Source organism: Bos indicus, chromosome 1 (assembly GCF_029378745.1).
Source record: "Bos indicus isolate NIAB-ARS_2022 breed Sahiwal x Tharparkar chromosome 1, NIAB-ARS_B.indTharparkar_mat_pri_1.0, whole genome shotgun sequence".
NCBI classification, from domain to species: domain Eukaryota; kingdom Metazoa; phylum Chordata; class Mammalia; order Artiodactyla; family Bovidae; genus Bos; species Bos indicus.
The window spans coordinates 68,297,665-68,325,324 of NC_091760.1; the positions used below are offsets into that span (position 1 = coordinate 68,297,665).

At 51.1% G+C, this 27,660-nt stretch overlaps 1 protein-coding gene across 1 annotated transcript in view; it reads right to left on the reverse strand.

Annotated features, from left to right (window-relative positions):
• Positions 1–27,660, reverse strand: part of ADCY5 (adenylate cyclase 5) — a 159,403-nt gene that overhangs the window by 14,698 nt on the left and 117,045 nt on the right. The window contains exons 9-16 of the mRNA XM_019956682.2: positions 22,938–22,960; positions 21,381–21,525; positions 20,030–20,127; positions 16,562–16,649; positions 6,685–6,801; positions 6,097–6,261; positions 2,731–2,906; positions 637–666 (exon numbers count right to left, since the gene is read on the reverse strand). Of these exons, the coding sequence (XP_019812241.2) occupies positions 637–666; positions 2,731–2,906; positions 6,097–6,261; positions 6,685–6,801; positions 16,562–16,649; positions 20,030–20,127; positions 21,381–21,525; positions 22,938–22,960 (842 nt within the window). The remainder of the gene's footprint in view (positions 1–636; positions 667–2,730; positions 2,907–6,096; positions 6,262–6,684; positions 6,802–16,561; positions 16,650–20,029; positions 20,128–21,380; positions 21,526–22,937; positions 22,961–27,660) is intronic.

The window sequence follows — 27,660 nt, forward strand, 5'->3', positions numbered from 1 at the left end:
ATGGGATAACAATACCCGCATTTCAAGATTGTGGCAAGAATTACAGATACTATATGCAAACTCCTGTATAGTATCTGAGAAACGGTAGGAACTCCAAAACTGGTAGCAATTATTATCTGATTATATTTCTGTTAACATTACTCATGCTCCTAATAAAAAACAGCTGTCCCAAACCCTTCTCCTGTCCTAGGAAAGAGCCCAAACCTTGAAGGCTGCATACTCCCTGCGCAGCAGCAGCCAGGAGGCAAGACCTAACCAACCAACCCTGCAGGCCTGGGCCTCTGCTCCTCCCCTCTGGGAGCAGAAGGGGCACGTGTTCTCCTGTGCCTGGGGTCTCATGTATGCCCCCAGAGAGAGCTGGAGGCCTGTGGAATGGCCTCTGAGGCCTGATAATCTTGGTCCCGAGTCTGTAAGTCATCTTGGGGTGATGGAGACAGTGAAAGAACGGTACCTACCCAGGGAGGCCCCATTGGTACTTAGAGAGGGAAGGGCCTCCTCCTTCATCACCCACCTTGCCACCAAGGCCCCCTCCCACCTGTGCACCGCTGCTTTCTCTGCTGGGCTGGTGGCCTGAGCTGGTGGCCTCTGGCAGGCAGGGGTCGTATCAGGGAATTCAAACAAAGAGCTTCAACTCACCACTGGGAGGTCCCGTTGTTGTTGAAGTCTCTGTGAACAGGAGTTGGAGAGGGCTGTTCAGAACTGCTCCCTGCCTCATACCCTCCAGGCCTCTCTGCCGCCTCTGTCCCCTCTACACCCTTTACACCCAGCTCTGTGTCCCCATGCCTTATATTTCTGCCCCCACAATTGTTGCTCCTTTGCCATCCCCCCAGCATCCCTCTCCCCAATCCAAGGACACTTTCAGGATAGGAGGCTTGCAGAAAGCCTGGTCCCTATTAGCATCTGGTCACCAGGACCACAAATCATCCAGTCCTTTCCTGGGACCCTACCTGGGCAGCAGCCTGTCCCCTCTCCCACCCCAGCCCGTCGCTGCCACCCAGAGGAGAAACACACACTTGTACTGTCCAGTACAGTAGCCACTAGCCATATGTGGCTACTGAGCTTACAATGTGACTAGTACAGGCTGAGATGTGCTATCAGCGTAAAATAGATACCAGGTTTTGAAGAATCAGTGTGGGAAGATATCAAATACTTCACTAGTAATTTAAAACTGACTACATATGAAAACAATATTCTGAATATATTGGTTAAACAAATATATTATTAGAATTAATTGCATGTTTTGCTTTTTAATATAGCTACTAGAAAATTTAAAATTACATCTGTGGCTTGCATAATTTTTCTAGTAAACAGTGCCGCCCTAGAGCCACGCCAGGGTTTCTCAACCCAGAAAGGACCTTCACTCTCTGGGTAGGGCTGCTTTAGTAGGAGGAGGGGAGGGGGTGTAGGGGAGGAGCAGGGCAGGAGAGAAAGACAGGCAGAGTCCCGCTCTTGTCCCATCCTTGGGTAGAAGGGTCAACTTCCTCCTTCTCCGGTCCCCACAGGACCGCAAACTGCACTGCTCCCCATGCTCCAGTCTCCCTGTCATCTACCCACATCCCCGCACGGCCACTGAGAAGTTCTTCCTTGCATCTGCCTTAGATCCTTCACTACATCTTCATTTTCTCAGGTGACATTCTCTGCACAAGAAGGTAACATCTTTTCTGACACTGGACTTATGGCCAATGTTATCCATGACTATACCTCCACTGCCAAGCTTGGTGCCCAGAACAGGGCAAGTGCTCCGTAAATATTTTTGAGTGACTGGGTAGATGGATGAATGAATCCCTTCCTCCAACTCAGAGAAAGCACAGTTTGCTGCATTTTCTCAAGGGACACAGACCTGTCAGCTCACATGTTTTGCATTTCCTGATGTGTGTGTTGGGGGTGGGGGCAGGGATGGTAATGGGAAGAAAGGGGTACTATGTATCGGGCACTTTACACACATATTACTACTATAGGTATTATTATTTCCACTCTACTGGGAAAAAATAATGGGAGGTTCAGGAAAAATAGCCAAATATGTGTCTGAAGCTGAGATTCAAACTCAATTAGACCCCAAATCAGAGCTCTTTCCCCTCACAGAGCCACCTCCCTGGGAAATCTGACATCTGTCACTATTTGACCAGGCTGACTGCCAGCTAGAATGCCCGGGGCACAATCTTCATTCGTGCCACCTCCTGGCTGCTCACCATCACAGTCAAGGAGCCTTTGAGCAATGCACAAACTACCCAACTGTCCAGGGAGGCCCTGTCTACTTTGCTGAGTTGCCATAAGGATGAAAGGGATAAAGTATGTCCAGGTGTTTGGCTTAAGGCAGGACAAATGCCCACAAACAACGAGGCTGTTCCTTTGCTCCCACACACCTTGCTTTCCAGCTCTGTTGAACCTTGACCCCTCTGGGCCTGAGGTTGCAAGGGCAGTGAAGTGAAAATAGCTCATCAAAGGCTGCCTGGGACAGATAAGGAACAAATCACTGAAGCCTGAAGTCAGGACTGAGTAAGCGTCTGGAGGCAGAAGGACAGGGGACCTAGTAGCCCTGAGGCCACCCTCATCACTGGGAGAGGGATGGAGGGGAAGAAAAAAGACACTGTGCTGTTTTTGCCTAGGTGGTCAGAGCTGGGAGCAAAAGGACACTCCTCTGGAAGCCCCCTGCGGCCCCAGTCTTCCGTTTTTCCTGTCTCTCTGCAATGCTCCAGACCCCATTTGGGGTCCCAGGCAGGTGCCACCTACATGGCGTTGGCCGTGACCAGTAGGTCGGCATTGTCAAAGAGCGTGACACCGGGCACCTCAACGACGAGCACGTAGATGAGCTCGATGGCCAGCATGAGCACCAGCTTCCCGATGCAGCTGATCTGCAGGAACACGGAGCAGGCCAGCAGGCTGAGCAGCACGCTATAGGTGAAGTACTGCGGAGAGAGGGCGGCAGCTTTAGCGCCCGGCCCGCCCCCTCCTCGGGCCCCGCCCTCCTCGGGTCCCGCCCCTCCCCGGGCCCCACCCGCCCCCCAGCCTCTCTCCAGTCTGTGTTGATCTCAGGTGAAACCGGGTCTGGGGATGTTTCTGCTGATGCAAACTTATACTGTGATGTGAATGGCCCTGGGTAGAAACCAGGAGATGGGGCTGGCAGGATAAATATCACTAGTTCCAGCAGTGGGGCCCAATGGTTAGAGCAGAGCTTCCAGCTCAGGCAAACTTGAGTTTCAGCCCTGATTCATTATGGACTGTTTGTGTGACTTTGGCCATTTATTCAACCTCTCTAAGCTTGTTGAAAGTGAAAGTCGCTCAGTCGTGTCCGACTCTTTGCGACCGCATGGACTATACAGTCAGGCCAAAATACTGGAGTAGGTAGCATTTTCCTTCTCCAGGGGATCTTCCCTACCTAGGGATCGAACCCAGGTCTCCTGCATTGCAGGCAAATTCTTTACCGTCTTAGCCGGCAGGGAAGCCCCTAACCTTGTCTCCCTGCATACAAAGCCTTTTCTCTCATGGGCTTACTGTGATGATTAAAAATGATATGACGCCCCCTGGCACAGTGTGTGGTGCCCTCCATAACTATGAGAGTGCAGGCTCCAGCCCTGGATCTGCGACTTTAAATTCAAAGTCCTGAAAACTGAAAGTGTTTTCATAACTGATGTGATGGCAACATCTGAACTGCCTTATTTGGTGGCCAAACTGATCTACTGACGTGATGTGAAGTATCACCTTTGTCCTGCTTCCTGTGACTATTCATACATTTTGCTGCAGAAATATTTCTGTGATTCATTATCAGGTGCTGCCCAGATTGCACCGAGGTGTGAGATAACCTTTTAAACTCTGAGAAATTTTACAGTCCAAAACATATCTGATCTGAAAGGTTTCAGATGAGGGACTGTGCCTCTCCCTGTACTTTGGGGGGAACCCCTTCTGGTCTCAGAGCCTCAGTTTCAGAGCCTTGGACAATTGTCCAAGGGGTCAAACCAGGCCATCTCAGAGGTCAATTTCTGTTCTGTTGTCCCCTGATATTAATCCAAGACAGTCAGCATCTATTATTTTGCTCTTTCTTTTAAATTTAGCATCACTATTTCTGCTCCAGGCAAAGCGTCTCACTGCTGCCTCTGCCTTGGGATGGAGGCCAAGTATTGGTGGCTGGAAGTGAGGGTAGCCCCTGCTGACTGGAGGAGGGAGGGACCTGCTTCAACTCACCAGCAGGAAGGGGCAGAGGAAGGAGTAGGGAGGGCACGCACAGACACATCAGCCTCGAGGATAATAATTCTTTTCTCGGTGGGTGGGGAGGGGGACAAAGCACCAGCTTGGAGGCCCATTCAGACCCGGGGCCCAGACAAGGCCAAAGCTTAATGCTGAGGTCCATCCAGGTCTCTGAGGAGTTGCTGAATTGCTGAATCAGAACAACACTTGTGGGGTGGGGTCAGCCTGAGGGGTCTGCAGCTGGTGAGGCCTGGGATCTGAGGGCCCAAAACAGGTCAGGCTGGTGAGGGCTGAAGGCTGTGATCAACCATCTCCCACAAACGAGGAACCAGGACAGGCCCTGCCATCACTTTGTTCCCCTGCTCTCCCGTGGAGCAGCCACCAATGGACACATGCAAGACCAAAAACAGCCTTGGCTTCCAGCCAACAGCCCTCAGGCAGCAGCTCCTAGAGGCTGTCAGCCAGATGTGAGAGGGAAGAGAGGTGGAAAGCCAAGGGCAGGTGCTGGAGCATGGCTTCCAGGGCAGAGTGAGCGCATGGTGGGGCCCAGGGACCAGCACTCTGGGTGACACTGGTGTGGGGGAGCCCTACTTCTCACTGAGTCTCCCTGATCCCATCCATATAGAGGAGGTGGATCAGTCCCCTTCCCTGGGACAGGTAAGGAGGCCAGCACTGTGACAGTCCCCAGGGGCCCTCACTGCCATCTTGGAGCCTTCTTATGAGTCATGGGCCCTTTGGGAGTTGGAAGAAGGCATGGGCTTTCTCCCCAGAAAAGGGCAAAAACTACCATCATCTTAGATTTCACGGGCGCCCTGGTTGGGAGTCGGGTTGTAAGAGTGACCAGTGCTGGGAGGCGATGCGCTGGGCTGGAAGCCTGATCCTGCTGCTTTCTGCAGAATGGCTCCCTGAGGAAGCCCAGCAGGGTGGCGCAGCACTCAGCATACCATGCTGCTAAGGGTTCTCGACACTGGATTTTTAAACCCAGTGATCTGTAGGTATACGATTTCATTTTGGGGTGACAAAAATGTACGATTCCATTACAATGATGGCTGCACACGTTGTGAATATACTAAGAGTTGTGTCCGACTCTTTGCCACCCCATGGACTGTAGCCCACTAGGCTCCTCAGTTCATGGAATTTTCCAGGCAAGAACACTGGAGTGGGTTGACATTCCCTTCTCCAGGGGATATTCCCGACCCAGGGGTTGAACCCAGGTCTCCCTGCATTGCAGGCAGATTCTTTACCATCTGAGCCACCAGGGAAGCCCTAGTTAGTAGGAGAACCCAACCCAGCAATACTCTAAAAGCTACTGAACTATACTTTGAATGGGTGAGGCAGCTGGTAGTGTTGGTTTAGGATATAGTTCCTTTTGCTCCCCTCTGCTCTCTGACCTACAGCAAAGGGGTCAGGCAGGCCACCCAGGGCAGCATGGGGGCATGCTGCTGAGGCTGAGGGTCCAGAAACATTTTTGCCTTCATGTTAAGAGCAAAAATTCTGAAGTCGCCTGACCTGGGTAGGACTCTGCCTCTGCCACTTGCTACCTGTGTGACCTTAGGCGTGTTATTTAACCTCTCTGTGCCTCAATTACATCTGTATAAAGGAGCTAATAATGGCATCTTTGTCACAGGGTTGCTCTGAGGACTAAATGAGTAAATGTGAAGTTCTTGGCCCTGTGTCTGGCACATGGTAAGCACCCTATAAGCAACAGCTATGCTGTTATTGTTGTTAATATTATACAGGGAGGTTGGCCTTGCTCACCGGTGTCTGGCACATAGAGTGAGATAGACTCCGGGGGAAGGAGGTTTCTGGAATGGCAGTGAGCCTGAGGGCCCCTGACTGTCCATCAGAGTAGTTGAGGATGGAGAGAGCTGGTGGCGGGTCCCCATCTGCATCCTGCCCCACCCTGCCCAGTACCTCGGGGAAGTTGCAGTTGGGCCAGGAGCTGCCGCAGAAGCCCTGCTCGTCACCCAGACTGTAGTTGACGGCCGACTCCACCACGTGGCATGCATTGACCTGACTGGCACTGATGTTGTGCTCGTCCCCCAGGCAGCCAAACAAGTCCTTGGAGTTGCACGTGAACTGCGGGGGAGGAGAGGCTCAGCCCACGGGGGCCCAGGCCAGCGCAGCCCATCTCCACAGGCAGCACGTGCCCATGCCCCCTGGTTTTGGGGGAGGTCTGACTCTGACCAGGGCAGGGGATGAGCATGGAAGAGACTGAGGAACAGTCAAGACTTGCCCAACTACCCAGGGCAGGGCTCATAAATCTCCCTTGGGGGTGTACTTCTGCAAGCCTTTCTGGTCCTCTGTCTTAGAGAGTGAGGACTAAAGGCTGTGTGAGAGGCTTTAGGAGCTAAATCTGATCCCAGGCCTGAGGTGAGACCCAAATAAGAATTTCCAGGGAGGGAGAACCCCAGGGTCTGGGGGAAGTCTCCTCCCAGCCGGTGCTTGTGGGGTTCAGGGCTCCAGTGGGCTGGGAGGTGCCGGGGAGGTGGAGCCACCCACCATGTTGACGAAAGCCGACAGGAACACGAGGGTGATGGTGAACACCCCCACCAGGGTGCTGTTCATCTTGGACCGCACGATCTTCCTGGAGAGCGTCTGCAGCGGGGCTGGGAAGAGCTGTCCCGGGGCAGAGGGAGGGAGAGAGAGAGACGAAACAGAATTCAGAGGACTCCACATACCGCCACAGAGGAGGCAGAGGAGGCTCTCCCCCTCTTTGTCTGTCGCCAGCAGAACCCTGAATGCTTTCCTGACCCCCCTCCCTGTGTGTGAGCCTCCAACCTCTGCTTCCAGGTCAACCACAGCTAGATTCTGCAGGGGGCCGGGAGGAGTCCACCTGAGGCACTCACAGGTGAGAGAGGATGGACGAAAGGAAAGATGCTACCTTCATCCCAACATGGAAGCAGAGGGAAAAGCCCATGTACCCACTGTGTGAATGCTGGGCCCCTTAGAGTTACATTCAGGGAGTGGCAGGAGGCAGCAGTCAAAGAGTCATGGAGGGCCCAGAACTTTCCGAGGAGGGCCAGAGGGTTTCTGGGATGAAGCAGGGAGCTGTGGATCTGAGGGCTCATGGAGAGCCTGGCATCTGGAGGAAGGGGATGGGCATGTGTAAAGGAGCAGAGCAGCCTGGGAGCAGAGGGTGGTGCCCCGGTCACATGAATTGAGTTTTTTCAGCAGGACGCCCATGGGTCTGCATTTCCCTCACCTAACCCTCCCTATATTTCCTTCAACTACACACACTGTATGTCCACTCAAAGACCCACTACAGTTTTGGTAATTAAACAGTTGGGTCTACCAAATCTGATGCAACTGGCCTTGGCCACCACGTCCTCATCATCTCCTAAGCAACCCAAAGAAGTTGGCAGACCCAGAAAATCAAAGCGGTGGACCTGCTCCTCTCACCCCACCCACCTTCATGCCTCTTGGTAGGCTGATTTTCAAGCATGCCACGTGTCCCACGGAAACCCCTACAGGTAGAGGAAGCTGGTGGAAAAGCACCCAGAGGCCTGGGTTCTGGGCGTGGCTTTTCCTGGGTGGCCCTGAGCATACCTGCACATTCTGACTGAGCGTGCTGGATGCAAGGCTCAGCTGCCCACTGTTACAGAGAGTAATGCAGGCAGCTAAGTAGGTGAGGGCACACAGTGTGGCCATGAAAGGACTGCTCGTTCCCAACGTGCTGGCTCATGTGCTACGGTATTTAAGGCCAGCAAGTGCCAGGCCCTTGGTCCAGTGTTCCTCAGCTGTGACCCAGACTCACTACACGTGGTTCCACAGGGGCCCATCAGGTTGCCCCCATGGGACTTTGGCAAACCAAAACAAATATGCTGATGTTTGTAGTGCTTGCTATGCCACAAGTAATAAAGTCTCTTGTCCCTGACCCAGGAGTCTGGTCACTTCTGCTAGCATCTGTGAAAGAGCAACAAGCGTAAAACCAAATCTCAGACTGTTCACAGTTCTTGACACCAAGAAAGTGCCCTGCTTACACCTGAGTCTTGGGCTTTGGGCTAAGTATGCACGTAAAGAAGCTATATATCCCTTTCGCTCCAAATCTCCCTCTGCCTTCCCAGCAAGTCCATTTCCTATTCAGCAGAGGGAGAGAAGGGACCACACAGAAGGACTGTAGCAGGGATGGAGGCTTGCAGCCCACTTGGGCTCTAGGCTGAGTGGTGAAAACCTTGAACTTCACGTGCCAAGCAGGGGTGCCTCTCAGCTGCGTTCATGGAGCATTGAGTCTGTGGCATCTTTTTCTGAGAAAACACTTCCTTTGGAGGGTAATCTGAACTCTGACTGAACCCACTCTTCTATACTCTTAGGTACATACCCAAGAGAACTGAAAACATAAGTCCATATAAAACTTCATATGCAAATGTTTAGCGTAGGATTAATAGCCTGAAAGTGGAAATTACCCAGATGTCCATCAACTGATGAAGGGATAAACCAAATGTAGTAAATCTACATGATGGAATGTTATTTGGTCACAGATGAAGGAATGAAGTGCTGTTTTATGGTACCAGATGAACAAACCTTGAGATATGTTATGTGAAAGAAGCCAATTTCCAAAGGCCACATATTGTATTATACCATTTACACAAAATGCCCAGAACAGGCAAAATCATAGAAACAGGAAATAGATTTGAGGTTGCTAGCACTTTCATGCATTGGAGAAGGAAATGGCAACCCACTCCAGTATTCTTGCCTGGAGAATCCCAGGGATGGGGGAGCCTGGTGGGCTGCCGTCGATGGGGTCGCACAGAGTCGGACACGACTGAAGTGACTTAGCAGCAGCAGCAGCAGATGAGAGGAACAGGGAATGAGGAGTGACTCCTAATAGGTGTAGGGTTTCTTTTGGGGATGATGACAATGTTCTGGAATTAGTGGTGATAGCTGCAGAATTTTGTGAATAAGCTAGAAGCTACTGAATTATAATTTTATGACCTTTATAAAGAAGAATTTTTCAGTATGTGAATTGTATCTCAAAAAAGTGCTTACTTAAAAAATTCCTGCTCAGCCTCTTACTGTGTGATCCTGGGAAAGTCATTAAGATCTTAGAGTCCCAGTTTCCTTATTGGTAAACAGGGAATATCTACTTTCCTGGGTAGTAGATATTCTAGGGTGGTCATGAAGACTCAATCATTGATGCATTTGAAATTGCTTTGAAAGCTGTTAAATTCAATAGAAATTTTAGTTAATATTTGCATTTTAAAGAGCTATGTTGCCAATAAGAACAAAAGTCCTTGTTTCTCATTAAAGGAATTTTTGGTTTCACAGCTGTGGAAAGTGTTTTGGCAGCAGCATGAGGCACTTACTCTGAAACGGTATGACAGATGGTTTCTAATCTTTGCCTGCTTAAAATTTTGCCATTTCATCCTCCCATCCCCCATGTTGCTTAAACCATTTCAGTTCTGATCACCCTATCCATCAATTGAATGGCTTCTTTCATTACCAGTGTAATGACTGATTTAGGCGAGTTATTACCAGATGCTAAAGCCTCTATTGGAGAAGGCAATGGCACCCCACTCCAGTACTCTTGCCTGGAAAATCCCATGGACAGAGGAGCCTGGTAGGCTGCAGTCCATGGGGTCGCTAAGAGTCGGACACGACTGAGCGACTTCACTTTCACTTTTCACTTTCCACTTTCATGCATTGGAGAAGGAAATGGCAACCCACTCCAGTGTTCTTGCCTGGAGAATCCCAGGGACGGGAGAGCCTGGTGGGCTGCCGTCTCTGGGGTCGCACAGAGTCGGACACGACTGAAGTGACTTAGCAGCAGCAGCAGCAAAGCCTTTATAGAAGGTGGTTTTGTTGTTGTTTAGTTGCTAAGTCATGTCTGACTCTTTTGCGACCTCATGGCCTGCCAGGATCCTCTGTCCATGGGATTTCCCAAGCATGAATACTAGAGTGGGTTGCCATTTCCGTCTCCAGGGTATCCTCCTGACCCAGGGATCAGACCCACGTCTCCTGCATTGCAGGCAAGTTCTTTACCACTAACCTGCCAGGGAAGCCCATAGAAGGTGGTGGTGGTTGTTGCTCAATCTCTAAGTCGTGTCCAACCCTCCCTCTGTCCTTTGGTATCTCCTTGAGTTTGCTCAAACTCATGTCCAGAAAGGTGGTTGGGGAGTTCTATGTGCAAAGGCTTCCCGGTGAACCTGAGACCGGGGGCCCCACGGGGGCCACCCAGAGGCCAAGAGAAGAACTGCAGGCTACTAAACAAAATTCAACCAGGAATAAACTTGTAACGGCTAAAGAATGGTTACTTCAGTGCATTGCCTTGCTACAAACCAATTTTCCTTGTCACCATTTCAAAAGATCTTCTCAACTTTAAATCTCAGCAGGAACCCAGGAATTGCTGCTTTTTTGAAGTCTGCAGAAGATTTGACATCCTGGCCTGGCAAAGGTTTATGGAATATCTCATCTCCTGTAATAAAAATTCCCCTGTATGTTGACCCGAAATTCTACCTGTACTAACCCTGGTGTAAACAATAAGATTCTTCACCTGGAGTAGAATCTCCTCATGGGGCTGCCCTACAGCTGCAAACAGATCCTGGAGGGCATTTGTCTGGCAGAATGATTGTGTCTGTGCAAACCAATTGCTCAATGCCTGTTCTCCAGCAGAGCTCAGGAAAAGAATCAATAAAAAAAAATTCCCATCCAGTACATTCCCAATCTGATTAATTCAAATCAATTCAACTTGAAAAATGGGAATGGCGACACAATTAATAAACCGTGACTGGGTGAGGGACAGCTTTGATCCTGGCCTCTCTGAAAGTCTCCAGGCAAATCAATGACCTTCCTGGGGTCCTGGTTCCCTTACTGTGATGTGGGGCCAGGGTATCCAGGAATGAAATCTGAATGCAATCTGACAGCAGAACATTTAAGAAGACAGACTTTCTGATAAGAAGCTAATAACAGAAGCAGAAATTTTTCCTGCTTCGGAAAAATTTTTTAAAAGATACAAAAATTTCAGAACAAAGCAGGCAGACAGTGACCAGGTGACACACTACTGCTCTCATCACCTGGCCTTTCAGGAGCCAACTGGACATATTAACAAAGACATATTAACATATTAACAAAGGAGGGGAAGGGTTTGTGGGCTCTGGAGTCAAGAACCATCTGGGTTTAAAACCCAGCTATCCCATTTCCTGGCTTCCCTGATGGCATAATGGTAAAGAATCTGTCTGCCAGTTTAGGAGACGTGGGTTCGATCCCTGGGTCAGAAAGATATACTGGAGAAGGAAATGGCAGCCCACTCCAGTATTCTTGCCTGGAGAATCCCATGGACAGTGGGCCTGGCAGGCTACAATCCATGAGGTTGCAAAGAGTTGGACACGACTTAGCAACTAAACACCAACAACAATCCCCATTTCTAGGGGAAGCTGTCTAACCACTCAGAGCCTCATTCTTCTCATCTGCAAAGTGAATATAATAAAAGCTGCCTTCAAGGTCTGGGAAAGGCCAGGCAAGGTGGCACAGCTGGGCTCTGGACCCAAGACAGCCGGACTGAAAAGCCACGGGAGGAAGCTAAGGTCTGCTTCCTGGCATGAAGAGTTCTCCATCCCTAAACGAACTGTGCCGGGCAGCAGCACGCCCTCTTCTAGTAAATAGAGTGCGAGCCCAAACGTCTGGAAACGTGAGTGTGGGATTCTGCAGTGGTCACAGGACAAAAGTACTGGGAGGTGAGAGGTACTGGTGGTGTAGTAAGACCTAACTTTAGAAGCTGTGTGCAGGAGTCAGGCTGGAGTCGTAGGAAGGACAGCTGGCAAGGTGGGGCTTGGCTACATTCAGGCTTCAGGGAGAGGGACAGGGGGCTTTTTGGTGACTGCACAGGGCAGACAAGGGCCTATAGAAGCTCTGGTCAGATGCGCCTTCTAGGCCTATCTGCACGCAGCTCCCAAACTGCAGAAAAGCAGAGTTTGGCCTTCTGAGACAGAACATGCCGAGGAGCCACAAGAGAGACAGGGGACCCCGATCAAGTGTAGGGACAGAAGGGAGGCACACTCTTCTACCCACTTGGGTGGCGGCATTGGCAAAAATGCCAGTGCTGTCGGGGGCGGGCCTCGGCCCCTTCACTGGATGACGACGGGACAGAGGGACAGGGAGACAGAGGGACAGAGAGACTGAGGGACCAGGCTGCTGCTGCTAAGTCGCTTCAGTTGTGTCCGACTCTGTGCGACCCCGTAGATGGCAGCCCACCAGGCTCCCCCGTCCCTGGGATTCTCCAGGCAAGAGCACTGGAGTGGGTTGCCATTTCCTTCTCCAATGCATGAAAGTGAAAACTGAAAGTGAAGTCGCTCAGTCGTGTCCGACTTTTTAGCGACCCCATGGACTGCAGCGCACCAGGCTCCTCTGTCCATGGGATTTTCCAGGCAAGAGTACTGGAGTGGGGTGCCATTGCCTTCTCTGGATGGACCAGGCAGAGCTGGCCAAAAATGGAAGGGGCTGCACTCAGGAGATATAACAGGCTTGTGCCCCTGGAGGGGACCCAGCAGAGGCCGGCCTGGATCTCACAGGGTTATTGCAAAGGGGTTCCAGGCTCAGGTGGTTGTCTGGACTGCCTCACTGTTTGGGAACCTTCCAATCTGAGATACTCTAAGTCTGTGGACCACGTGTGATGCAAAGAGGGATTTAGCATGGTTTTCTCTGAGCAGCTCTGGGGCCCAGATCAGCACCAATGACAAGGGGAGAAAGGACTGTCTGGGTGTCCCCACAGCCCTCTAAGAGCCTCACCAGAAAGAGGCGCTCGGGGGATGTGCCTCAGGACAAGGTACCCCAGGCAGAGGAGCTCCAGAGGGCAGCAAGACCAGGACCTTGGGACAAGAGGAAGATCAAGGCTCCAAATTAGTCCTGCTGAGAAGTCTAGGGGTGTGTGTGATCTGGACCAAGCTGTGTCAGGAAGAGATCACACAGGCCTGAGATGAAAACACACTCAGAGCCCTTGGTGAGCAGCACATTTCAGAAAAACCTTCCAAGAGAAAGGACCCGGGAATTGCTCCTAGACAGATGGCTAAGAAGACTATGTCAATTGACTCAGACTACACTTTCTTCATGTTTCTCTCTTCAAAAAGAATAAAATATGGATGATTTAAGAAATCATCCAAGTCCAAGTTGTTTCGGGGAAATGGAAAAGTAAATGAAACAGAAAGAGACCACGTCTGACAGAACCGCCTGGCTTTGGATCTGAGGAGCCCAATGCGGGCAGGGGTGATTTAGGAACTGCGGTATCTCATCGGAACACCACTAGCCATGACATCTCAGAAACAGTAGGAATAAGATGAAAAATGTCTGAGTCTGGCAAATCTTTTCACAGAGAAAAACAGAATTACACTGAAAATTCCAGTTCAATCAGCTTCATGGCAATACCTGAGAAGGTGATATAACCAACTTTCAGTCAGTCAGGCTGCAGGCAGTGTGGGGGGGCGGGGAGGGCCAACCCGCCCTGCTGCAGAGACACCAAAGGGGAGACTTAACCCCCTTCACATCTTACCGTGCAGTTCATGCACAACACAAAGAGGAAAGATTAACTGCAAGATTAACTGGAAGAGGAGTTCATACTACAGACAATTGCTCAGGTTGGGGTCTACTTTACAGAAAGTGGATAAATGCTGAGAAGATGGATTATCAGAGGCTTGTGAGAGACAGATGCAGCCAGGACCCCAAGATGGGTATTAGAGTCTATTTGCCTCTTGGCCGAGATCAGCAGGTTTCAGGCTTGATAAGTCACAGAGCATTTTTTTTTTCTAAACACACGCTTTATAGAAACTCTACATCTGCAAGATGGAAGGAGTAGGTTCCCCTGGTGGAAGGGTGTGGGGAGGTGGAGGTGGGGGATGTAAGTGTTCCCACCACCCCCTGCCCCAAGGAAAACTGAGGCCTCAGAGCAGTCAGAAAATCCCCGAGCTGGATGGAGGAATTGAGAGCAAGCTGATTGAATGTGACATTGATTACAAAATAGGTGGATTCAATAAAGCACAAGGAGGCAGGGAAGACGTTTATAAATAATCATCTCCAACAGTGGCAAAAAGAATTCACTAGACCAGAGAGCTAACTCAACATGGCAAGGCACGTGGGGAAATGGGTCTGTCCCCTGTCCCTCCCCAACCCTGCCTCTCCCCCGCCTTCCCCCACAGCAGATATACACTCAAAACAGGGAACAGAAACCAAATGAATTCAGTGTAGCTAACAGAAGAGAGATAAATCTAGGTTCCGGTTTAAAAATTGTGAACAAAACTTTGATTCTGACTTGAATAGGCTCATTAAGTTCCTCAAATGAACAATGACTTTGCTTCAGTTTATAACTTAAAAAAAGGAAAGACTCTTTTTTGAGCATTCAGCTAAAGAATGTTTAAGAGGCCCTTTTAGCTATGGCATGCTTTATTTTACTAGGTTGTTTTATTGTGGTAAAATATGTATAAAATTTGCCAGTTTGGCCATTTTTAAGTGTCCATGTCGGTGGCATGAACTACCTGTACAACGCCATGAGGCCAGCACTTCTGTCTATTTCCCAAACCCTTTCATCACTCCAAACAGAAACTCTGAACCCAGTAAACAATAACTCTTCACGCTCCCTCCCCCAGCCCCTGGTACTCTCTAGTCCACACTCTGTTTCTGTGAATTCATCTATTCTATATACTTCATATGAGCGGAATCATGTAATATATGCCATTTTGTGTCTGGCTTCCTTCACTTAGCGCAGTGTCTTCAGGGTTCAGCCATGCAGTCGCATGTTTCAGCACTTCGTCCTTTTATGGTAGAATAATACTCCATTGTATGGATATAGCACTTTGTTTATTCATTCATCTGTTGATGGACACCTGGGCTGTTTCCACCTTTTGGCTCTTGTGAATTATACGGTGTGCTCTTACAGGCATGAGATGAAGAAAGTGGGACTGTCCACGGGGGGACAAACAGGTTCAGGGGAGGTGGGCTTGACCACAGCAAGACCACAAGGCAAGAGGGAATGAACACAGAGCAGGAGCAAGGTTGTAGCCTCAGGGAAGGAGCTGGTGGAGAGGCAGGGAGCCAGGATTAACCCCTACCTTGCAGCACAGCAACAGGCTGAGCACCCAGCTCAATTTGCCAAGTCACCCTGGCCAGCCCTGCCTCTCTCTGCACCCACTCAGGGGCAGGGCTGTAGCACACCAGATGGTGGTAAGGTCCTTCCGGTTCTGACAGTCAGTCCCTCAAGATATTGACTATCAGGTGATGAAGCAGTGAACAGCCCCATGAAGGACTCTGTTTGGAGGGTGGAGGGAGAAAGAGGACTTTGGAGGTGACAAAGGCGCAACTCCCCAGCAAGGAGAACATGTGCCCCCTGCAGAGGGCGTGGGGAGTGGTGGCAGGGCCTGAGGCCCCGAGGGGCTTGGCTCCAAGTGAGTGTCCAGGAGGAGCAGAGAAATGGTCACAGCACAAGCTGGCCAGGGCTTGTCCCTGCTGGGATAGAGTGCTTTCTAGAACCAGACTGGCCCATCAGAGAATTCTTAGTAAAGTCGCTCAGTCGTGTCCGACTCTTTGCGACCCCATGGACTGTAACCTACCAGGGTCCTCCATCCATGGGATTTTCCAGGCAAGAGTACTGGAGTGGGTTCCCATTTCCTTCTCCAGGGGATCTTCCCGACCCAGGGATCAAACCCAGGTCTCCCACATTGCAGGCAGACGCTTTACCCTCTGACCCACCAGGGAAGCCCAGGGAATTCTTCAACCAGTGGGACAGAACCGAGGAAGAGGTTTGGTGGGCAAGGCAAATGGGAACCTGACTGATTCCTACGACTGACCCTAATGACCTGTGGTCAGGTCCCCTCAAAGGACACAGCTTGGATGGTGACACGGCATGCCTAAGAGGAGACACGGGAGAAAACCCAGAGCAGGGTCTCACATCCGTATCCCTAGCCATGTGGCCTCGTCTGAAACAATGGACCACTCTGGATCCCCCTCTCGTCTGTATGATGGGCAGCTCAGAAGCCGTCATCTCTAAGGCCTCCTCCAGGGCCATCTCTGGGCACACTGGAACCCAGAAGAGGCGTGATCTCTTTCAGCCATTCTTTCAGCAGGTATTTAGTGACCATTGCTCTGTTCTCAGCTATGTGCTAGGCGCCCTTCCTTCGGCCCATCTGATACCCAGGGGACAGATGGAAGAGATGGCAATAGTATCTTCTTGTTGCAGAGATGGGCAAAGGCTAATTGAAACAGCCGGTACAAACAAGCACCCCCAGACATACTATGGCCCCTGCAGTCTGGCTTGCTGCCAATGCCAATCAAGAGGTATGATCCAGGTTCAGTCACCTGGGTCCCGGGCGTGACCCTCCGGCTCCAGCGCGGGGAGCTTATCAGAGGGCTGGAAGGGAGGGGAGAAGGAAACTGGGGCTCAAGTGTAAACTGGACTCACCTTCACGCAAGAATAGATCACGGACACAAACACCACCAAGGTCAGCAGCAGGAAACAGGTCAGGTAGAAACTCAACATGAACACGGAGCTGGAAGGAGAGAGGAGGTGGGAATTCTAGGGCTCTGAGAGGCCCTGCGAAGGAAGCAGAGCTTGCTCCATTTCTCCTGCACCCACTGCCCAGTCTTCGGTGCCTGGCCCCTGACTCACCGAGGGGAGATTAGAGCCTGTGAGCCGATCTAGAACCCTCCTCCGTAACGGTCTGGCTCCTGCCCTTCCTCTTGGTCCTGTCACTTTCCTGGGGGAGCACAGCCCACAGAGGGGCCAAATGGAGAACTGGTGACACCTGCTCAAAGTTTTACCTAATTCTTAGCTATCCATAAACTCACTTTGTTTAAGCTGGAAGGACCCATTTTAAAAATCACCTGGTTGTTCCCTCCAGGTAGTCACTCATGGCTTGACAAGTAACTCTGAAGATGGAACATTGATTTGATAAATGGCCATCATTTATAGAAATGCATTTGTCAACAAACCAACCAGGCACTCTGAGAAACAGCAGTGACATGTCCCTTTGGAGGGCAGAGTCCCTAAACCTGTGCCCACTGTCAGGCTGCACAACAAGTCCTGCTCAGTTTCTGTTCCCCTACTCCCACCCAGCTCAACAGAAGTCATAAAGCCCGCCGGGCTCTCCTCACTGTCCCTCCTTACAGGAGCAGATCACAGGTGAGCTTAATGTTCACCAGGAGCCAGAATCCTCACACAAGAGAACGGCAGATGACTTTCCATCTGGGGCCTGCCATGGCTCTCCTAGGGCAGGGGCTGGCCGAGGCACGGCACTCTCCACCAACCACAGGAGGCCTCAGACACTCCTTCTCCCTTTTAGGGAGTGAGATGGCCTGAGATGCCAGGCGTTGTCCGCAGGTCAGAGGCAAATAGGGGACACAGAAGGCAGGTGGACACCTCCAGGGAGGCGTCTTTGTTCCAGGCTCTCCCAGGAGCCAGCACTTATCTGCCTTAAACAAATAGAACAGGGAGAGAGAACTCTCTCCAGAGGGAAAGAAAGACCTTTAAAGTAGCTTTTAAGGTTTCCCTGGAGAGAGGACAGCCAGATAACGACCTCTGACCATGCTTTAGCAGCTCGGAGCTGTGGCCAGGAGGGAGTGAAGCCGCTGCTGGCAGAGCAGGGATCTGCAAAATCCCAGCCCCAAGCCACACTGAGGAGAGAAAGAGGCAGCAAGGAGGCGGACTGTGCACCCAAGCAAGGGGGACTCTCAGCTGCAATGGGACAGGAAGTCTAGGTTGCTTATTATACTTATAGCTCCATTTCATTACTGAATGTAGGTCCTGTGCCGTAAAGACCCACAATCCCACCAGCTCTGCATGGTCTCAGTGCAGGGGGCAATGGGCACTAGCTGCCTAACCAGGGAGCAGCTGGCTGCTGGTGTCTGGTTTTCACCTGCAGTATTCTGATAGGGTCACGGCAGACACAAATGCAAGGGCCATCTATCTCTTCAACAATGAGCACCATTAAAAAATAAAAAGCACTGAGTAATAAGACACCATGACGCCGTGCACCTCCCCATATGATGCACTGAGGACACTTCTGTGGGATTCTTGTCAAAAATAACCTCCATCGAATCATGAGGAAACATCAGACAAACCTAAATTGAGACATTCTAAATCGAGACATTCTACACATTAAAAACAATTTTTTTTTTGGCTGCCTGCAGCTTGTGGGATCTTAATCCTCAGATCAGGGATTGAACCCTGGGACCCTTGAATTGGAAGCATACAGTCTTAACCAGTGGACCACCAGGGAAGCCCAAGACATTCTACACATTAATTAGCTAGTACTCAACCAAAGTGCCAAGGCCACAGAGGATCAGTAAAGGCGGAGGAAGCATCACAGACTGGAAGGGCCTAAGAAGATACAGTGGTTAAATCCAGTGTGGGGTCCTGGCCCAGCGCCCAGAACACCAAGAGGCCATTTGGGGGAATGCTGATGAAATGAGGATATAGCCTGTAGATTAGTTCATAGTGTCGTTGCAATGCTGACTTCCTGATTTTGACTACCGTCCTGCAGTTATGTGGGTTGTCAACATTAGGAGAAACTAGATGAAGGATGTACAGAAACCCTCCAGAGTACTTTTCAACCTTTCTATAAGTCTGTAATTATTTCAAAATGAAAAACAGGAGGTGTTGGGGCGAGGGGACACTTCTAAATTGTTAGATTTATGACACATAACTAAATGCAAGCAGTGACTCTTGAGTAGGTCCTGGCTGTGAATAAATTCGGAGCAGAAGACATTTAGGGGTATGATTTTGGAGATTTGAACATAGACTTGGTATTAGATGATTGCAGAGGAACTGGGGTTAGTTTTGTTTGGTATAGGAGGCATGGTGGTTAAAAAGCAAAATGCCCTAAGAACAGGTGTAGATTGACATTTTATCAGGGGCACAATGTCCCTGTGTCTAAAATTTACCTTAAAAAATCAGAAATACACTTGAAACTAACACATCATTCCAAATCAACTATACTTCAATTTTTAAAAATCAGAAAAAAGCAGATGAAACAAAATTTGCAAAATATTAACAACTGTTCTACCAATGGGGTGGGTGTTGATTACATTAATTACTTTTCTGTATGCTTGAAATGTTGCTTAATGAAAAGTAAAAGATGTGTATATATGCATATATATATATACACACACATACATAAATACATATGTGGAGCGGTTATCTTTCTCACTTAGCTGTGAGTCTACAGTGATTGACTACCTAACAAACACTTCATTTCCAATAGCCCACTTCCGAGTGGCTCCCTCAGAAGACACAGGCCTCTCTCAGGACACAGCCAGTCCTCAGAAGAGTTTAGGTACATCTCTTTGAGAGAGGCCTTCAGAATCTGAGATCCAGTCTTTGAAACATCCAGAGTAGCAGAAAACCCTTATCTTAAAAAAATTTATTTATTTTTTGTTTTGGCTGTGCGGCATAGCATGTGGGACATTAGTCCAACCAGCAGTCCAAATCCAACCTGTACCCCCTGCGTTGGAAGCACAGAATCTTAACTACTGGACCACTGGGGAATTCAACCCTTATCTTTTAAAGATGTATTGACTTTTTGCAAGAACCAAAGGTCACACGGAAACCAACCTGGTGAACACTTTGGGTGATTCAGTGGGCAACAGTGGTCTGTGTTAAAACAGGATGAGAGGATGAAGTGGAGAGAAGGTGTGTCCGATGCACTGGCCTGGGCCCAGATAGAAGTTCCCCACAAAGAGCGCTTCGCCTCCCCATCAGGGAGGAGGCAGACCTCGGCTTCCTTGTTCCCCTGAGCACACATCTGAGACTTCTCTCCTATATGAGCAAACTCAGCTCAGATCCCATCCCCCTCTGATCTCCTGTGCCTCTTCTTTACCCCTGGAGACCCTCCAGCCAGAAGAGGTTGCCTGGAAGGGATGAGGTACTTACTGGGGCACAATGGTGATCTGGACAAAGCAGATGAAGAGGAAGACGAGCGAGGCACAGGCCACGTAGGCACCGAATCGGTCATCCACCTGCTTGGAGTACTGAGAGGACATGGACAGGGGGAGGGGCGGAGTCACCCGGCCAGCCTGCTCCAACCCCCTTCACCCCAGACACAGCCGGGCTGCCCACTCCTGACACCTGGAAGGCCAGGTCCAGACAGCACTGGCCTCAGCTCTCAGTAAATCAGTCCACTCACCACACTGTGGTGGCCGTGGGGAGGGCGGCTGAACTATGTTAAACTGGAAACTCTGCAGGCTGGGTCACCATGGGAGTGATCCATGACGATCATGGCACACGTTCCTGAGCACCACCTACACACTAGGACACGTGCGGAGCCTGCAGGCACCACTGCGCATCCTCACAAGAGCCCCAGGAAACAGGCACAGGACTGCTGCTGTTTCTGTTTCAGAGATGAGCATGCTGGGTCTCAGAGAAGCCAGGCGACTTGTCAAGAGTCACAGAGCTCATCTCCAACGTCCTGACTCCCAGCTCCCACCCCTCCCATGACATCAACCAGCTGGAAGAATGGCTGTGCTGGCAGAGAGAGGGTAATGCATGAGTCAGTTCCATTTATGCTGGTAAGCAGACTAAGTTCCCTTCTCATAGCTTCCCGTTCCTGATTTGGTGTGCCTCACTTGGCCATGATCATGTGTTCACATGATCCCATGTTGCCCAAACACAAGGGAGACCCTGTGACGTGTAGCAGAGACCCTGGACCCGCTCTGTCTGGTTCCGGTTCTGTCACTACCTCATTGGGTGGCCTAGGGCAAGTCACCCAACTACTTTGAGCTTTACTTTCTCAGTCACAATTTAAGGTGGGGGGGACAAAGAGCTCTTGACCACCCCTTCCAACTCGAATTGAGGTTCCAGTGTGCCAAAGGCAGCTGATGGTCCATCTGTCATTATAATGATAATAGCATTAATACAAATAGCAATATTTACTGAACATCTGCTCTGTGGCAGGTACTGTTTCATGTGTTTTACACACATGGACTTGTTTAATCCTCACTGACACTATGAGGTAGGTATGTTGAATATCCCCATTTTCCAGGTAAGGAAACTGAGGCACAAAGAAATTAAGATTTACCTTTTTCCACCAAGAAAGTCTCCCTAAAAGCCCCATTTCCTGGTTAGGACAGCATCAGAGCTGGGGAAATGGAGGTGGCAAAGAGGAGCTCTTTCCATGGTAAGGGAAGTGGGAAGGGAGCCAGCTTGTCACTTCTACCCTCTCCCTGTGGTCCTGATTCTTCCTGGGGCCCCTCCTGGGAACATGTGGGAACATGGGGTCCTGTACCTTCTTCTCTAAGTCAGGCTCCCTGAAGGTCAAGAGGAACTTGCGAACATGTTCAGATCGCAGCCTGTCGATGCTCCTGGCATCAATGGCACGGCCCAGAAATTCATCCACTTCATCCTCAGGGTTCGAACTTTCCTGGGCATTCCTGGTGAGCAAGGAACCGCAGACACAAGACAGGCTGACCACCAGGGGGTGCTACCGCCGGGGGGCTGCCAGCTCAGCCCCTGTACCCAGACCCACTAGAGAGGCTGGATCAACCCTGATTAGGGGGTGGGAAGCTGAGAGTGACACCGGGCCAGCCAGAAGCCTAAGCGCTTACATGCGCAGAAAGCTGCCCAAGTCTCAGAAAACTGTCGCCGCAGGCTGTGGGGGCTTCACTGACCGTAGTGAAAATGAAAGTGTTAGTCGCTCAGTCATGTCCAACTCTTTGCGACCCCATGGGCTGTAGCCTGACAGACTCCTCTGTCCATGGGATTCTCCAGGCAAGAATAATGGAGTGGGTTGCCATTTCCTTCTCCAGGGGATCTTCCCAAGCCAGGGATTGAAGCCGGGTCTCCTGCATTGTGGGCAGACTCTTTACCATCTGAACCACCAGGGAAGCCCCCTGACCATAAGGATTTTCTAACTCTATTGGTATATATGTTATTATATGATAATGGTAAAACACATTCATGGGATTCTTCAGGCAAGAATACTGGCGTGGGTTGCCATGCCCTTCTTCAGGGGATCTTCCCAACAAGGGGTGGAACCTGCGTCTCTTCCATCTCCTGTATTGGCAGGTGGGTTTTCTGTACCACTAGCGCCACCTGGAAGCCCATATATGTTGCACATGATAATGATAATATGAATTATCATCAGAGGTTTGTTTTTTTCCCCTGCAGGTAACAATCTCTGCTCTTCACTCTTTAGCTATACCATCATCTTGAAATCAAAGGCTGAGACCAGAAGGCAAGACCTCTGCCGCAAGGCCTGGGAGCCTCCTGGCTGCTCTTGCCTGACTCTGGGGACTCTATGGGAAACATATTGCACAATCTTTTGGTGCTGAACTAAACACTCTACTTCTAGAGTGAAGCCCAGTCCTCGAGTGGAATTTCTGACAGCCCCAGAGACGGGGGACTGGAGGAGAGAAAAGGGGATACTCCCTTGGGTTGCTGGGATATAGCCAGGAACTGGAGACCAATGTTTAAGGTGCTCCCCATCCTGGGAGCTGCACGTGTGTGTGTGTGTGTGTGTGTGTGGTGTTTGTGCACGTGTGTGTGTGTGTGTGTGGGTACACATGCAGAGTGTGTGTGTGTGTGTAGTTGTGTGTGCATGTGGGTGTGTGCACGTGTGTGTGTGTGTGAAGTGGAGATTATAAACGGGTGATACCAAGGCCCAGCCTCTCTACGGGGCCTGGGCTCCAGGGCTGCTGGTCTCTCGGGTGCAATGGGCTCTGTTCACTTGTGGCCAAGACTGCGTGTCCTGGGCTCGTCCTCTACAGAGCACAGAAACCGAGCTCCAGGCAGCTTGGAGACAGCACCCAGACCGAGGAGCAGGAGTGAAGGGCACATGACTCACTTGTCCTTGGGGTCTTCAAAGCCCTGAAAAAGAGGGATGGAGAGAGGAGGAGAGGAGAGTGAGAACAGAGGGGATGAAGACAGGGAGGCTGCAGCTCATCCTCTGCCCACAGTCCACCCAGAGCTCGGCCACAGACAGCACTGTACTCAGCCGTCCACTCGTTCCTTCATTTGGCGAGCACAGCTGGGGTTGGGACAGGCTCCGTGCTGGACACTGGAGGTGAGCTGTGATTTCACTTCCTCCGCTGGCAAAATCCACATGTCTGAGCTCTTCCGGCCCCCACACCTGATTGCTTGTCTTTCTCCAAACCTCCTGTGATTTTCCTCCTGGACCATGGGCTTGGTGGTATATATGTGTTAGTTGCTCAGTTGTGTCTGACCCTTTGTGACCCCATGGACTGTAGCCCACCAGGCTCCTCTGTCCATGGAATTCTCCAGGCAAGCATACTGGAGTGGGTAGCCATTCCCTTCTGCAGAGGATCTTCCTGCCCAGGGATCGAACCCATGTCTCCTGCATTGCAGGCAGATTCTTTACCATCTGAGCCACCAGGGGCTTGGTGGGTACCCTCTCAATTCTTCCACTTACTTAGATGGAAATAAGAGAAACTGCTAAGTCAACGAATCCCCACATGCCTGTGCACACCCATGCACACACAGCTCACGGACACTCACCTCCCACCACTGCCAAGCACACAGAGAATCTGGGAGTTCACAAGTTTTGAGCTTAAGAAAATGAAACTCTGGTCACCTGAAACAGCTTTTCTGGTATCTGAGAATCTGTGTTCTTGTTAGGCTGGGGGTGGCTGGGGACCCAGGAGGTGAGGTACCTGTAGTCAAACCTGCCTCGGTTTGACTACTGTTCTGATGCTCACTCACACAGGGCAGGGGTGAGGGTGGGAGGGGCCCCTATGAGTTACCAAACTCAAGGCCCTACGTACAGTCCATCTACAAAATCCACAGAGGATAGCGGTGTGTCAGGGTCTGACTGTGACAGAAGGGAGGGAGGGGTCCCTAAATGGGGAGGGGTGGGATTTGGGAGCAGTGCGGGAAGCATAAGTACCCAGGGCAGGCAGCTTCAGGTTGCCAGGACAAGGGCAGAGGGTGACCTCCTGTCCCTGTGATCCAGCGTGGAACATACTGCTGGGCAGATAGGGGGCTGGTAAACATCAGGGGGCCCAAACCCCAGAGGAACACATCTCTCTTCATTCCCACTGAGGTGAGGGACTTACGATGGTCTCCAGGAGTCAGAGCTTCCTGGCTCTGAATAGACATGGGGCCCGTGGGAAATGAGGTGTCTGTGCTCCCCACTAGCTCGGGGCTCCCAGGGGCCTCGGCAGCCCCTAGTGCCACATCCATGGGCCCGACCATGGGCTCTGAGTGCCTCCCGGGCTGCCCGATGGTGGCCTTCCCTTCTCCTTGTTCTCTGAGAATCTCCAAGCCCTCCATCCTGGCTACAGGATCTGGCCCACCACACCGTCCCTGCTCGAGGCTGGAGGAGCCGGGGTCACTCAGGCGAGTGCCCCATCTGGGGGTGGGCGGGATCCCTCAGGGTACAAGGCCCACTCCCCACAGGCCACGGTGCAGGGCTGGCCTGCTCACCTCCACCACAGGGGCCAGCAACAGTTTTACTCAGAGGATGTCCAAGCCACATTATGCCTATACTGGTCTCTACAGCTCAGAACTAGAGCTGAAATGTTTCTAACAAACCTGTCTCTGACTTTCTCTAGCATTCCTTTGGTCATTTGTATGGGCTGCTGTTGGGGGCTGGGTCCGCTCTAGGCTCCCTGAGTATCGGGTAGGAGTGGTGAGCTGACAATTCTCGGAAAACACTTTGGTGGATGAACCACAGCAAAGGGCCTCTGAGAACACAAGCCAGGGACTCCTCTGGTGGTCCAGTGGTTAAGAATCCGCCTTCCAATGCAGAGGATGCAGGTTTGATCCCTGGTCAGGGAACTAAGATCCCACTTGCCTTGGGGAAACCAAGCCTTCACGCCATAACTTCAGAGCCTGCACGCTCCAGAGCCTGTAACCAGAGAAGCCCGTGCACCATGACAAAAAGCCCATGAGCCACAGCTAGAGAAAGCCTGTGTGCCCCAACAAAGAGCCCGCTTGCCACCAGGAAGACCTGGAATGGCAAAAACAAACAAACACAGAAGCAACCCACAGGCCAGCGGACTGGGTTCCCTAACCTGCTCACTGGCTCTAGCACTGTGGTCCTCAGCCCAGGGAGGAGGACCCTCAGATGGGCTCTTGCAGTTCTGCCTCAGCACTTCTGGGTAGCAGCTCAGCCCAGTGTTTCTGTCTGCTGCCCGAGTCCTCACCTTACACACTCCCCTGCCAACCTCTGTATTAATAAATAACCTTAGAGACTTTACAACACATGCCTAAGGCAGTGCAGCTCCTCACTACGCCTAACAAGCTGGGTAAAAGATGGATCAAGATTTAAAGAAAGAAGCTTCTGACTGCTAGTTCCTACCCTCTAACTGCTCTCGGTCACTGCTTAATCTAATTCCCACCCTCCACCCCATCTTCAGTGAAAGTCCAGGAAGAAGCTCTCTTTTTGGGTATCTTTCTCCAGGGTTTCTGGGCAGGTTTACCCAAAGCCAGTGGTATTCCAGACAGGACACTCTGGACAGGCAGAGGCCCAGGAGATGGTGCTTCGATGCCGGCCCCTCGGGTGACCCCGCCCAGCAAGGACGGGGTGGGGAGCCTCTTCTCTCCTTCTACAGGGGTGTCTTCAACACTTTTCTTCTGCTCACTTTCCATTTCCTCCCCTCTGGGCGAAGCAATTAACACCACGAGGAACCTTTCTGACAGCCAGTCTCCCCTGAGACTGTTTCCCAATTACAGCCCTTCTGCTAATTCTTCCAAGGCTTCTTGTCCTAACAATGATTAATGTGTCTGCCAAATAGGTGCTTATAGTCCAAACTGGCTCCTCTGAGACTCTGAAATAACTGAAGAGTCTACTTATACCAAACATCACTAGAGAAAAAAACTTTCCAAAGATTTTAAACAGAGAACGGACAGCAGGCACCCTTTGTGCCTGCTGGTGGTTCTCCATCCTCACCTCTGTCTCGCCACATCGCTTTCTTCTCTGTTCCCCCAAATCTCTCCATCTCCCCTTAACCCTCTCTGTCCACTCTCTCCAGTCTTCCTGCTCCCCTGTGCTTCTCTTTCCTCCCACCTGCATGAGAGCTCCCCTCTTTGCATCCTGTTCTCAGTCTTCCCCCTCTCTTCTCACCCTCTCTTTCACCTCTTGGCCATGCTGGTCACGCGCTACAGAGTCTGCAGAGGATGGTTAAAGAACCAGGGTGAGAACACAGAAGGTCCAGCAATTGCTTTGCAAGGGGCCTGGAGGAAGCTGGAGTGGTGCCTGGAGCCCTGGGCGGCACTGACCAGGTCCAAGTTCAAAGCCCTGAGGCTAGAGGCCAGCCCTCCTCCACTCTGTGCCTTATATTATAACCTTGAAAGTGAAGAAAGTGAAAGTGAAGTCGCTCAGTCGTGTCCAACTCTTTGAGACCCCCTGAACTGTATGTAGCCCACCAGGCTTCTCTGTCCATGGGATTCTCCAGGCAAGAGTACTGGAATGGGGTTACCATTTCCTTCTCCAGGGGATCTTCCTGACCCAGGGATGGAACGCGGGTCTCCCGCATTGTAGGCAGATGTTTTAACCTCTGAGCCACCAGGGAAGCCCATATTATATCATAACCTTGGTGTCCTGTAAGTTGCCTCTTGACCATCAAAAGTTAAAATGGTGGTCCTGACTCAACTCACTTTTTTACTTCTGTGCATTTTCGTTAAAAGTTCGTCATCTGCTACTGGCTAGCTGGCAAGGAGCAGAATGACTGGTCCCCAGACTGTCCCCTCCCTCAGACCCCTGGATCTGTCTGCCGACTCAGCTGGACTCTTGGAGTCTCCAGTTACTTCAGCTGCAATGTAAACCCAGTCTGAGCCACAGATCCCAACGCGGGGATCCTAGTGTAGGGAGCATGCCACCCATTCCTTTATCAGAATCTGTGGGAACTAAGTGGACACACACACACACACACACACCCCTATCCCTCTCTCAGGGTGGGCAACTCCTGCCTGGGAATCAGGCAGGAGCTGAGGAGTGTGTTCAGATGTAGAAGCTAAGCTCTCAGGAAAAAAGAAAGAAAACATGCTGCTGAACCCGACTTCCTGTTAACCCCGCTCCCTCTTCTTCCCACCCTCTGATGTCTTCCTTCTAGCCTCACTGATAGAACCCTGGCAGCACCTCCTGAATTAGCTGTCTGTGGCGTGTGCAGGGGCAGCTGAGGGGGTCTGTCCCCCGAGGCAGGCAGGGTCCCTTGAGATGGAGGCGGCGCCCCTACCATAGCCTTGGCTCACTCAGCCCGCACTCAGTCCGCATGGCCTCACAGGGAGACTGTATTTAGCAGGGTGTTTCTCAGCCCCGAGAGCAAAAAGACCATCTCTTGGCACCAGCCAAAAAGCACTGGGATGTTTCCTGGGTGACTGAGCCAGAGTATATGTCTCAGCGGTCTGGGAAATATACCAGATGCTGGAAGGTGTCTGAAAAGCTGGTGCCCACCTAACTCCCCAGGGTTCCTCAGACAGTTCCAAGAGACCCCTGGAGACTCTATGGGACCCTGAGTCCCCCCTGCACCAGCAAGCTCTGCCAAGGGGGAGGGGGGAAGGGGCATTGCTGCTCTGCTCCAGAGTCAAATCCAGCATGCCAAGAGATG